The sequence below is a fragment of the Phocoena sinus genome, chromosome 7 (assembly GCF_008692025.1).
Source record: "Phocoena sinus isolate mPhoSin1 chromosome 7, mPhoSin1.pri, whole genome shotgun sequence".
In the NCBI taxonomy this organism is placed as follows: Eukaryota; Metazoa; Chordata; class Mammalia; order Artiodactyla; family Phocoenidae; genus Phocoena; species Phocoena sinus.
Window position 1 is genome coordinate 9,141,596 of NC_045769.1, and position 12,372 is coordinate 9,153,967.

Below are 12,372 nucleotides of genomic sequence, written 5' to 3' on the forward strand. Positions count from 1 at the left end.
CAAGGAGGGTAAGGGACGAAAAACACCAGTTGTCTGTGTTCCGTGAGTATTCAGAAAAGACAGGAAACGTGGCCTGCTTCTCCCATTTCCCCAGGGTCTCGACAGGCTGATGGAGCCTGGGTCCCCCAGGGGCTTAAGACCCAGTTTCCAATACTTGGGGCTGGCGGGCAGGGCTCCCTGTTCTCCCAGCAGCTCTGAGGGAGAGCCCACCACTTACCCTGACACCACACTGACACCTTTGTCGCTGCCTTGATGGGAGACCCCCCCCCTTGGGAGGTGTCCCCTTCATCCCTGGCCGCGCCCATCAGCCATTCCCGAAAAGAAAACGGTAACTGTTTCCAGGGACCTTGCCCTCGCTCACTTATGTCCGGCCCCTCAGGAGCGCGTGGAGTTGCACCTTCTGCAGGATGAAGGAGTCTTCTGGAAGCCAGCAGTGTCTCGGGGAATCTGGGGTCCTGGCAAGGCAGATGCAGCCCGAGGAGCAGTTGGTGAGTTGGATGGGAACCCCAAGCCTACCCCTTTCCCCTCAAAGAGGCAAAGGGTCCAGGAAAGTGCACCCAAAGGAAGCCTTCAGTGTCTCACTTCAGAGGATGGAGCTTCAGTGCCCAAACATGGAGGACAAACAGAATTCAACCCCCACCCCACCCCATCATGGTGCATATTGGCAAACGGGGTCGGAAGTCTGCTGTGCTTGGCTGCCCCTGTTTGTGGTACCTGGGCAAAAGCTTGGCTTCACTTTCTCCAAATAACATTTCCCTTTAAATCCCTCTTCGCACTTTACAGAAATGTGAGTTTCTCCTCTTGAAAGCCTACTGTCATCCACAAAGCTCTTTTTTCACGGAGACCCCATGTAATGTAAGTCCTATTAGATGTTTCTCATCCTCTGGGCATCTCTCTGATGTTAAACTCATTCTGGAAACATGGAGCGTGTGTCCTGCAGGTACCTCTGCAGAGAACAGAAGGTTTAGCTACAGACTCCAGAGTGGCGCTGCCAGAGTCGAATGGGGTTCAAACTCGACCCCACTGCATACCAGCTCTGGGACACAGACGAGTTGCTTCTCCTGCCCTGTATCTCAGTTTCTCCTTCTCTTCTGTGGGAATGTGTTTCTTAGAGAGAGCATAGCGTTGAGGGTACAGACTCAGGAGACTTGAACTGTGGGTTCAGTGTAGCTCTGCCAGTTTTTAGCTGTGAAATCTTGGGTAGGTTACTTAACTTCTCCATCCCTTGGTTTCTCATCAATAAAACAGGGGTAATTATAGTACCAATCTCTTAGGGTTGTTGTGGAGATCCTATGTTAATATAGTGGCAAAGTTTAGAACAATGCCTGGCACATAGATGTCGGATATTTTTATCAGTATTACCCTGGAAATAAAGGCTTGTGTTGGATCTATTTCAGCGATGATGGCTATGCTAACATCACCTCTTTGATGGCTTTGCCCCTAGATTCGAGATTATGGTGAGCCCTTTAGGGAAGCCATGTGGTTGGACCTGGTTAAGGAAAGGCTGGCTGAGAAAGTGTACACAGTGGCCTGGTTTCTACGGGACATGCGCCTGATATTTCGCAACCATAAAACATTTTACAAGGTAAAGGGCATTTCCTGCCTCCGTTTCACATGCTTTCTACTTTCCCCTCATTTCTGGCACAGCAGAGCCTTGCAAGAAGCTTACCCAGTCTTGTCCCGGGGAGAGCTCAGAAAGACAAGGATTGTAGAAGGAAACTGCCTCCAAATCCCAGAGGTGGAGAGGAGGATGTCCGAAAGAACAGCAAGCAGGACAGGGAAGGATCCTTGTAAACGGTGCCTGAAAAAAAAACATCCATCCTCAGTTTCAGAAAGATACACTCCTCCCACCGAGGAGTCAATTTCATCCTGCCTCCCTGTTCAAACTAGGGGGAAGGCAGTTCATGCTTACATGGTCCTTCGTGCCTCAGAAACACAGAAATAAATGAATTAATTGATTTAAATGAAATAAACATTCAGGATGCTCATGCTTGGATTTTTACTCTTGAATTTCCCAGTGGACTCGAACATCCGGATTGGCCTTCAGTTGGTGTTGCCTCCGTCCTTCATTAGTAGGGAGAGTCAATGAGTTGAGCTACCTTGCAATCCAAGGCATTCTTAGCTTTAGTTTATTGAGTTTCCCTGATTTTTACTCTCACTTATACAGGTATTTCTCGGGACACATCTAGGGTAGATTCTTATCTCCACCCAGCCTCCTTCCTCTCCTGCGTTCCACAAGTTGGCATGTTCATGAGCCACAGACTGTAAACTGGTGTCCATCCACGGAGCTGGAGGGGAAAGAGTCAACCCAGGGAGCCTGTTGATGCCTGGCACAGTCTTAGCCTTGGAGAACAGAAGGATCAACCTTTCTTCAAAGAGTGGGCTTTCAAGAAAAGCTTTATCTTTCTCTGTTTTGCACCAAACTCAGGCTTTGCAGGGGTCAAAATTGGCTCATCGGTCAAGATCGCCTGTCAGGTCTAAGTTAACAGCCAGGCAGAGTCTCATGCATTTGAACATTTGAGCGGCAGGCAGCATCTTCCCACCTATTCTGCCAGACGGCGGGGGAAACACAGCGTTCGGGAAAGGGAGGACATGGCTCCTAAAAAAGCACGAGTGATTTGCTGGCCCTAATCCTTCGTCCTTAGACCTCTGTGTGTTTGCTTTTTTTCTCTTTCAGGCCTCCGACTTTGGTCAGGTAGGACTGGATTTAGAGGCAGAATTTGAAAAAGACCTCAAAGAAGTGCTTATTTTTCATGAAGCCAGTGAGAACAGCTTCCAGGTTCCTCCTTGATCCTGTTCTGGACGAACTAAGGCATCCCAACTTCAGGATCCAGATGATGTGGCCCTGGCCCTCCTTAGATTGCCAATGAGTCTGGAATGTTACCGGCTGCCTCTTGACTCAAATCCAGACCCTTCAGAGCATTGTCACACCCTCCACCGCCTTTTATTGTTTCTTTTTATATTTCACCCCTCAAAAAAAGTAAATATTTGCTTAATACTGTTAAATACCCCATCACAGTTCATATTCTCCCCATTGTCTCATAAATCTTTTTACAATTGTTGTTTGAACTGGGATCCAAACAGCTTCCACACACTGAATTTGGCTAATCTATCTCTTAAGGCTCTTTTAATGTGTAAATTCCCCACTGCCTTTTTTCCTTGCTGTCTACTCTTTGGATAACCTGGGGTCTTTGTCCTATAACATTTTTCATATTCTGGATTTTTCTACATCCCCTTAATGGCATGTTTTTTTCTCCCTGGCGTTTTTTGTAAAGTAGAAGTTAGATCTAGAGGCTTGCTTAGATTCAGGTTTGGGTGGGCGGGGGGTGGAGAGGTACTTCGATTTGGCTTTTTAGTAAAGAGACTTCGCAGGGGGAGCTGTGTATTCATTTGTAATGTTAAGATCGTCCAGCAGGTTCAGGTGTTACCAGCCTGACCCATCTGTTATACATCACCCTTTCCCCTAATGATTTTAGCAGCCACTGATGCTCATTGCCTAAACACATTTCACTAGGGTTTGCAAAATTATTTTTTTTTTGGCCGCGTTGGGCCTTCGTTGCTGTGCGCGGGTTTTCTCTAGTTGCTGCAAGCGGGGGTTTCTCTTCGTTGCGGTGTGCGGGCTTCCCATTGCGGTGGCTTCTCTTGTTGCGGAGCATGGGATCTAGGTGTGCGGGCTCAGTAGTTGCGGTACGCAGCCACTAGAGTGCGTGGGTTTCAGTAGTTGTGGCTCATGGGCTCAGTAGCTGTGGCTCGCAGGCTGTAGGTCACAGGCTCAGTAGTTGTGGCACACGGACTTAGTTGTTCCGCGGCATGTGGGATCTTCCTGGACCAGGGATCGAACCCATGTCCCCTGCACTGGCAGGTGGATTCTCAACCACTGCGCCACCAGGGAAGTCCCCAAAATGATGATATTTAGATTCTGTTATTCATTCTATATTTATTAGTCAGAATTCTTCTGCAAAGAGCTTCCCTTCGATAATATTTGGTTAGCTTGAAATACAGTTTGTATAGGAAATGCAAGATAAATGATGGATCTTTATTTAAAGTGTTCAGATTCGTGAATTGTTTTCCTAATAGCCTCTAAAGATAGGCAAGGAGGTTTTTTCCTTTAACGTATCTTGAGCTCATGGATTTAAATATATTTAATATGCTCTAGACCATTACAGTTAACGTCTTTATTGCTGCTCAAATTGCTTATCTTCAGGGAGTGAGAATCTCTTCAAGCTGGTTCCTGAGTTGTTTTGAAATGACCCCAGCACTCTTTGATATAGTGTATTAGCTACCTATTGGTGTGTAACAAATGACCCCAAAGTTTAGTGGCTTCAAGGAACAATCATTTGATGGCTCACTCTTCTGTGGGTCAGCAATTCAGGCAGTCCTCCATATGGATGCCTTATCTTTGCTCCACATCTCATTGATTAAGCCCTTTCATGCCTGCACAGTATCACCTCTGCCACATACCATCCGTCTAAGCAGATCACTGGGCCAAATTCGAAAGGAGGGGAAATAGGCTGTACCTCTTGATGAGGTGAATGTCAAAGTCACATTACAAAGGGAATGTTGCTTGGGAAGAAATATTGCCACCGTCTTCAGAAACACCCTACCATAGCCCACCCTCTGACCACAGCCATTCACATCCTTCCCACATGCAAAGGACACTCACTGCCCACCTCCCACCCCAAGAAGTCTCACTCATTGCAGCACTGGGTCAAAGTCCAGGACCTCAGCATCTAAATCAGGTTCAGATGAGATAAGTTTCCTTAGATGTGGTTCATTGGATGTGTCCCCTCAGGTGCACCTCCTCTGGAACCAAAGACCTGTGAATTGATGGACAAGTTAGTCTCCCCCACTTTCCAAATATAATGATGATATAGAATAACCACTGCAGACACTTGCATTCAAACAGTGGGAAATGGGTAGCACATAGCAGTCACTGGTCCACAGCAATTCAGAAGCCAAGTGAGGTGCATGTTGCCAGGTCCCCCAATCCCAGGACAGAGAACATTCCTTGATAATCCCATGAGTTATAAATATTATATCCCTCTAATTCCCATCCAACACCACAGGCTTCTTCCATATTTTCCTCCAGGCAATATCTGTGTCTCTCTTCTCCAGCAGTATGTTTACTCATTTGCCCAAATCTAAACTACAACAATAATAGTTTCAGAATTTCTATACTCATACCCCTATGAAAACAAAACTAAGCTGAATTCTAAATTTGAGTGGAATTTATTTTTGTTTCTGTTATATATTCAATATACTATTGCAGAGAGTATTTTTTCAGGATTTTGCATTTGTATTTATAAATGAAATAGTTCTGTAAGTTTTCATATATTGCCATAGTCAGATTTAGAGTTAGCCTAGCTTGGTAAAATAACTCATGAAACTTTATACCTTTTTATATGTTCCGAAATAGTTTACAGCATTTTAAATTAACCAACTCTTAAAATGATATAGACTAGAGTACTTTGGGGAGATAATATTGACACATTCTCTGTCTTCCCATGGTGATTAGACTATTCAGATATTCTACTGATCTTTTTTTAAAAATAGACCTTTATTGGAGTATAATTGCTTCACAATACTGTGTTAGTTTCTGTTGTACAACAAAGTGAATCAGCAATATGCATACACATGTCCCCACATCCCCTCCCTCTTGCGTCTCCTGCCCACCCTCCCTATCCCACCCCTCTAGGTCATTGCAAAGCACCATGCTGATCTCCCTGTGCTATGCTGCTGCGTCCACTAGCTAACTATTTTGCATTTGGTAGTGTATATATGTTGATGCTACTCTCACTTTGCCCCAGCTTCCCCCTCCCACCTCATGCCCTCAAGTCCATTCTCTATGTCTGCATCTTTATTCCTGCCCTGCAACTAGGTTCATCAGTACCTTTTTTTTTTTTTTTTAGATTCCATATATATGTGTTAGCATATGGTATTTGTTTTTCTCTTTCTGACATACTTCACTCTGTATGACAGACTCTAGGTCCATCCACCTCACTACAAATAACTCAATTACATTTCTTTTATGGCTGAGTAATATTCCATTATATATATGTACCACATCTTCTTTATCCATTCATCTGTCGATGGACATTTAGGTTGGTTCCATGTCCTGGCTATTGTAAATACTGCTGCAGTGAACATTATGGTACATCTCTCTTTTTGAATTACGGTTTTCTCAGGGTATATGCCCAGCAGTGGGATTGCTGGGTCATATGGTAGTTCTATTTTCAGTTTTTTAAGGAACCTCCATACTGTTCTCCATAGTGGTTGTATCAATTTACATTCCCACCAACAGTGCAGGAGGGTTCCCTTTTCATCACACCCTCTCCAGCATTTATTGTTTGTAGATTTTTTGATTATGGCCATTCTGACCAGTATGAGGTGATACCTCATTGCAGTTTTTTGTTTTTTGTTTTTTGTTTTTGCGGTACGCGGGCCTCTCACTGCTGTGGCCCCTCCCGTTGCGGAGCACAGGCTCTGGACGCGCAGGCCCAGCGGCCATGGCTCACGGGCCCAGCCACTCCACGGCATGCGGGATCTTCCCGGACCGGGGCACGAACCCGTGTCCCCTGCATCGGCAGGCAGACTCTCAACCACTGCGCCACCAGGGAAGCCCCTCATTGCAGTTTTGATTTGCATTTCTCTAATAATTAGTGATGTTGAGCATCTTTTCATGTGCCTCTTGGCCATCTGTATGTCTTCCTTGGTGAAATGTCTGTTTAGGTCTTCTGCCCATTTTTTAATTAGATTGCTTGTTTTTTTGATATTGAGCTCCATGAGCTGTTGGTATACTTTGGAGATTAATCCTTTGTCTGTTGTTTCATTTGCAAGTATTTTCTCCCATTCTGAGGGTTGTCTTTTTGTCTTATTTATGGCTTCCTTTGCTGTGCAAAAACTTTTAAGTTTAATTAAGTCCCATTTGTTTATTTTTGGTTTTTTTTCTGTCACTCTAGGAGGTGGGTCAAAAAAGATCTTGCTGTGGTTTATGTCAAAGAGTGTTAGCAAGCATCATACTCAACGGTGAAAAACTGAAAGCATTTCCACTAAGATCAGGAACAAGACAAGGATGTCCACTCTCGCCACTCTTATTCAACATAGTTTTGGAAGTCCTAGCCATGGCAATCAGAGAAGAAAAAGAAATAAAAGGCATACAAATTGGAAACAAAGAAGTAAAACTGTCACTCTTTGCAGATGACATGATACAATACATAGAAAATCCTAAAGATGCCACCAGAAAAGTACTAGAACTAATCAATGAATTTGGTAAGGTTGCAGGATACAAAATTAATGCACAGAAATCTCTGGCATTCCTATACACCAGCAACGAAAATTCAGAACAGAAATTAAGGAAACAATCCATTTACCATCGCAAGAAAAAGAATAAAATACCTAGGAATAAACCTGCCTAAGGAAACTAGAGACTCATACTCAGAAAACTATAAAACACTGACGAAAGAAATTAAAGATGACATAAACAGATGGAGAAATATACCACGTTCTTGGATTGGAAGAATCAATATTGTGAAAATGACTATACTACCCAAAGCAATCTACAGATACAATGCAATCCCTATCAAACTACCAATGGCATTCTTCACAGAATTAGAACAAAAAATTTTACAATTTGTATGGAAACACAAAAGACCCCAAATAGCCAAAGCAATCTTGAGAAAGAAAAATGGAGTTGGAGGAATCAGGCTCCCCGACTTCAAACTATACCACAAAGCTACAGTAATCAAGACAGTATGGTACTGGCACAAAAACAGAAATATAGATCAATGGTACAGGATAGAATGCCCCGAGATAAACCGACACACGTATGGTCACCTAGTTTACGACAAAGGAGGCAAGAACATACAATGGAGAAAAGACAGCCTCTTCAATAAGTGGTGCTGGGAAAACTGGGCAGCTGAATGTAAAAGAATGAAATGTATCCCTAACACCATACACAAAAATAAAAGCCAAATGGATTAAAGATCTAAATGTAAGACCAGACACTATAAAACTCTTAGAGGAAAACATAGGAAAAACACTCTACTGCTTTTTGAATCAGTTCCACTTTTATATTTTTCTAAAAGTCATCTACTGCATTTATTGTTTATAGTTGGTCTTATTTCTATCATTTTATTCTTTCTCTTTTGAATATGTTTGTATTTTTTGTCTACATTTTCTTTGTTTTCATTTTCTTTTCTGGAAAGCATTGTAACAGTAATTCTTCTATTTACCTGCAAGTTTTCCAAATGTATTTTTAATTTATTCTTCAAATGTCATAGCCAAAAATAAAATATTTTAATGTGTCACATATTTAAGCCAAGGTGTGTCACTTTTATACCCACCAGCTCCCTAATTCTGGTCTATCCACTGTATAATAATATGGATATTCATTATCATTATTAATTTTTCTGTCTTTTACTCTATATTAATTATTTTAATTTTATTCAATTATTTATATGTCATTGTTTTGCTATTTTTATATTATATATAAATTATAATCATGTCAAATATCATATAACATAATTCAAAAGCAAAAATTAAAAATTTGTGTTATGATAATCCATATTCATGAGAACAATATTAATGTTTTCTGTTCTTACTATTTAAGTTTCCCCGCTGGTCTTTTCTTGCCATGGTATCTCCATACTTCCTTTTTTGATCCATCTTTCTGTTGACTGAAGTATATCTTTAAGTAATTTTAAAAGAAGAGTACGTGGTTGGTGTGTTTTCTGAGTCTTTGCATATCTCAGAATGTCTTCTGTTGTTTTCATTAACTAACAACATAGTGCACTACAATATATATTTTATCACAACTTCTCATCTTCAAAATTGATTTAGACTTTGTTCCACTGCCTTTGAGCATTTTGTTCTACAACTCTAATGTCTGAGTTCAGTCAGAATTCTGTTTCTTTGCTAGTGTGTGAAAACGTATGAAATTCCCCCTTCATCTTTGTAATTATGTGTTTAGTTATTTTTGACAGAATAGGATTCAGTGTAATATTCTTACCACTGATATTGCCTGGCACACTGAGCCTTTTCAATATACATATCTGGTTCTGTTTTCAGCTCCATTAAATCTTTCTGATCCATTTGTTCTGGGCTTACTTTCAAGAATATCTTTATCCATGCTCTGTCCTCCCTATTTATTATTTTAAAAAGGAGAAGGTATTTCAGAAAGCACTCTTCCTCTTAGGCCATTAGTATGAGACTTAAATATACTAAATTAAAACAATTGCAATTCTATGGTCAGTATTTTAAACCTAACAATCTTTTAGCATTTTAACAGTGCTAATTGCGGGCTTCCCTGGTGGTGCAGTGGTTAAGAATCTGCCTGCCAATGCAGGGGGCACGGGTTCAAGCCCTGGTCCAGGAAAATCCCACATGCCGTGGAGCAACTCAGCCCGTGCACCACAACTACTTAAGCCCGTGTGCTCTAGGGCCTGCGTACTTCAACTACTGCGCCCGCGTGCTGCAACTACTGAAGCCTGAGAGCCTAGAGCCTGTGGTCTGCAAGAGAAGCCACCACTGTGAGAAGCCCGCACACCACAATGAAGGGTAGCCCGCGCACCGCAATGAAGAGTAGCCCCTGCTCTCCACAAATAGAGAAAGCCCGGGCACAGCAATGAAGACCCAACGCAGCCAAACATTTTAATAAATTAATTAATTAATAAAATAAAAATCGAACTCCCTTGCTCTTGTTCTAAAAAAAAGAAAAAAAGAAAAGCACAAACACTATTCACTTTGCCACTGTGGAGTGACACTTGAGATAATGAAATCCAAGGAAGCCATTGTCTTACACACTTTTCCCTGGTTCAGTGGTCTGTTGCATCTCAGGAGCCATCTAGAAAAGGGAGTACCACTCAGTGAGGCCCTCCCAGACTGGACTCCTTGGGCCACGTGCCAACGGCCATCCTAGCTAAATAAAACCAGAGCTAGGACACATTGGCACTGGAGACACCTAGCCCCACGAACAGCCACTGGCATCTGATTATATACAGACAGGTTGAGCAGAGACGCCACAGGAACTCTCTCCTCCATCACCCAGATGTCACACGGAGGCCAATTTTCCAGAAGACAGCACGGGGCCTCAAGCAAGAGCTCAGTGGCGAGGACAGTGACCCAGACCTGGACACAGGGCTTGAGGATCAGCAGGAAGGAGTGGCTGCATGTCCAGAATGTCAGCTGATACCAGAACTCATCTGTCCCGCCGCCCTGGGACAGTGTCCGTTTAATGTGGAGTGACTGTTTGATACGCCAAATGCTGTAGCATCTAGGGGCTGGGATGAGGCAGAAACATCCTTATTTCACAAGGGCAACAGTGAGGTTCTCCAGGCTCCACAGCCCTGGGGCAGAGGCAGAGCATCCAGGCACTGCGTTTGCATTGTTCAGATCCAGGGCTGAAACTGTGCCCAGCTGTCGAGGTGCGGTGGAGGGGCTGCCTCAGCGGGCCCTATGAATAGGTTCTGGCCTGATTCATGGGCCCATGAAAGTGCCCTGGGGAGCAGGGGAGCCCAGTCTCTCTGCCCTCAAGCAGGTGGGCTCTGGCGGCCAGTGAAAGGGCCTTCTGGTTCATGGGTACATGTTAGTACTTACCGGAAGTAAGAGATGCCGGAGATGCTCTGGCACATCCTGAGGGTAGGAGTATTCCAGTGTGAGAAGCACATCCTCTTAAAAAGTAAGGTAGAGGATTGGTCCTCACATGAAGCAGGCGGGCCGCTTCTCGGCACCTACAAGTGCCAATGCAGCCTAAATTGTCCCGGACGCAGCCAAAGGGCAGATCTAGCTATTTCTGTATCTGCACCATGACCCTGTTTTTTTTGCGTAGCCAGTGCCTGATATCAACGCCATCTCAGTTTCCAGTTGCTCAAAGCAGTTTTCCCTGGACCCTCTAGCCCTGGTTCTGAGCTCTTTGGAGAGCTCGGACAGAGCAGAACGCAGAGAGGTTTTCCTACTCCCTCTTAGAACCCAGCAGGCTCTCTGGACTTCTGCAGGCGATGGTACAAGGCTGCCCGACCACCAGAGGGCAGTCTGAACCCTCTCCAGAGGCACTAGGTAGTAAAGGTCCCGCCGGAACTAGGAACTAGAAGTAGTGAGGGCTTTTAAGCGGGCAGAGGTGCTCTGAGAGGCTCTGTAATTGAGCATCCAGTAGCAGGAAAGCCAACCAAGGACGTGTGCCAGGTCGTCCTCAGATTAGGTGAGCTAAGAATGCCAGCTGGACTGTCACGGTTCGGCACACGCTTGGGCCTCTGACATTTCAGTGGAGATTTCCTTACGGTGACAGGAGGGCCCTTCTGTCCTTTAACCACAAGCTTCCAACCTCACAGCTAGCAAAATGTAACAACGGAGGTGTGATAAGCAACGTGGCTGGAGAGACGGCCGTGCAGTCTAGTTTTTCATTTAAACGGGTTGGGGTCTGGTGGTAGGCCCACCCTGAAGACGGCCAGTGGCATCCTCACACTTGTATTCTAGAAGCTCTCATTTTTAAGAATGTCCCATGAGACCTGCTCTCCAGGAGGCTGAAAGGTGGGGATCTGATGAGGAAGCTGCACCGGTAAAGCGGTCTTTGGTCCCAATAAAGTAAATTTGACCAGATGGTGTTTGAAGAGGGGTCCCCTGAGATGGCTGCCCATCTGACTGTTTCCCGTTGAAAGGGTCCACGGACCACGGCTTCAGAATCACCAAGGAGCTCCTGAGGATGCAGATTCCAAGGTCCCTGGTCCTGGAGGAGAATGTCTATGATTGAGTACCAGGAAGTAGTGTTTTCAACAAGTTTTCTAAGTGACCCTTTTCTGCCCCAATTGAGTTTGGCATCCATTTTCCTAAGATAAGACTGGTCTTTATCTTTTGACAAAGAAACAAATCTAACCGACGTATCCGTGGTGCCAGCAGTAGCGGTGGAACCTGCAACTTAATAGCGAGAGCTGGCTCAGCCCTCTGTGTTTTGGTTGGTTTTGTGGTTATTTTGTTTAACTTTAATGTTTTGTAGTTTACTTAAGTATTTATTTCAGTATAATTGGTTTTCAGAATTAGTAAGAAGAGAAGAATGAAGCCATTTGCAGAAGAAAAAACTAAGCCAGGAAGAGAAAGCAGCTGAAGAGTAAGGGGGAAGGGAGAACTAGAAGAAAAGGCAGCCCAGTGGGCCAGACTGGGGGAGGGGGGAGGGGCAGAAGCACATGAGAGAGGAAAAACAGATCATTCATGAGCATCTGTCAACAGAACTTCAGAAAGATGGATCTTTACGATGTTTTACTGTGGGCCAATCTCAAGAGACTTGAGATGTTTACATTCATTCTGAGGCTTTTTTTGGATGTTGGGCTGGTATCATACTTACATGTGAAATCACTCTGAGGTGGCCGCCAGGCACCCCCGTTA

General features: G+C 44.1%; 1 protein-coding gene across 3 annotated transcripts in view; it reads left to right on the forward strand.

Annotated features, from left to right (window-relative positions):
- SP110 (SP110 nuclear body protein) overlaps positions 1–3,289 on the forward strand; it is a 42,040-nt gene extending 38,751 nt beyond the window's left edge. For 2 of the 3 annotated variants that reach the window (XR_004350628.1, XM_032636606.1), the window contains 4 exons: positions 380–488; positions 784–855; positions 1,445–1,585; positions 2,678–3,289. Coding sequence is in view for 2 of the 3 variants with exons in the window: in XM_032636606.1 (XP_032492497.1) it covers positions 380–488; positions 784–855; positions 1,445–1,585; positions 2,678–2,791 (436 nt within the window). In the remaining variant the exon portion in view is untranslated. The remainder of the gene's footprint in view (positions 1–379; positions 489–783; positions 856–1,444; positions 1,586–2,677) is intronic. The other variant, XM_032636607.1, reaches the window with a different exon arrangement.
- The last annotated feature ends 9,083 nt before the right edge of the window (positions 3,290–12,372 follow it).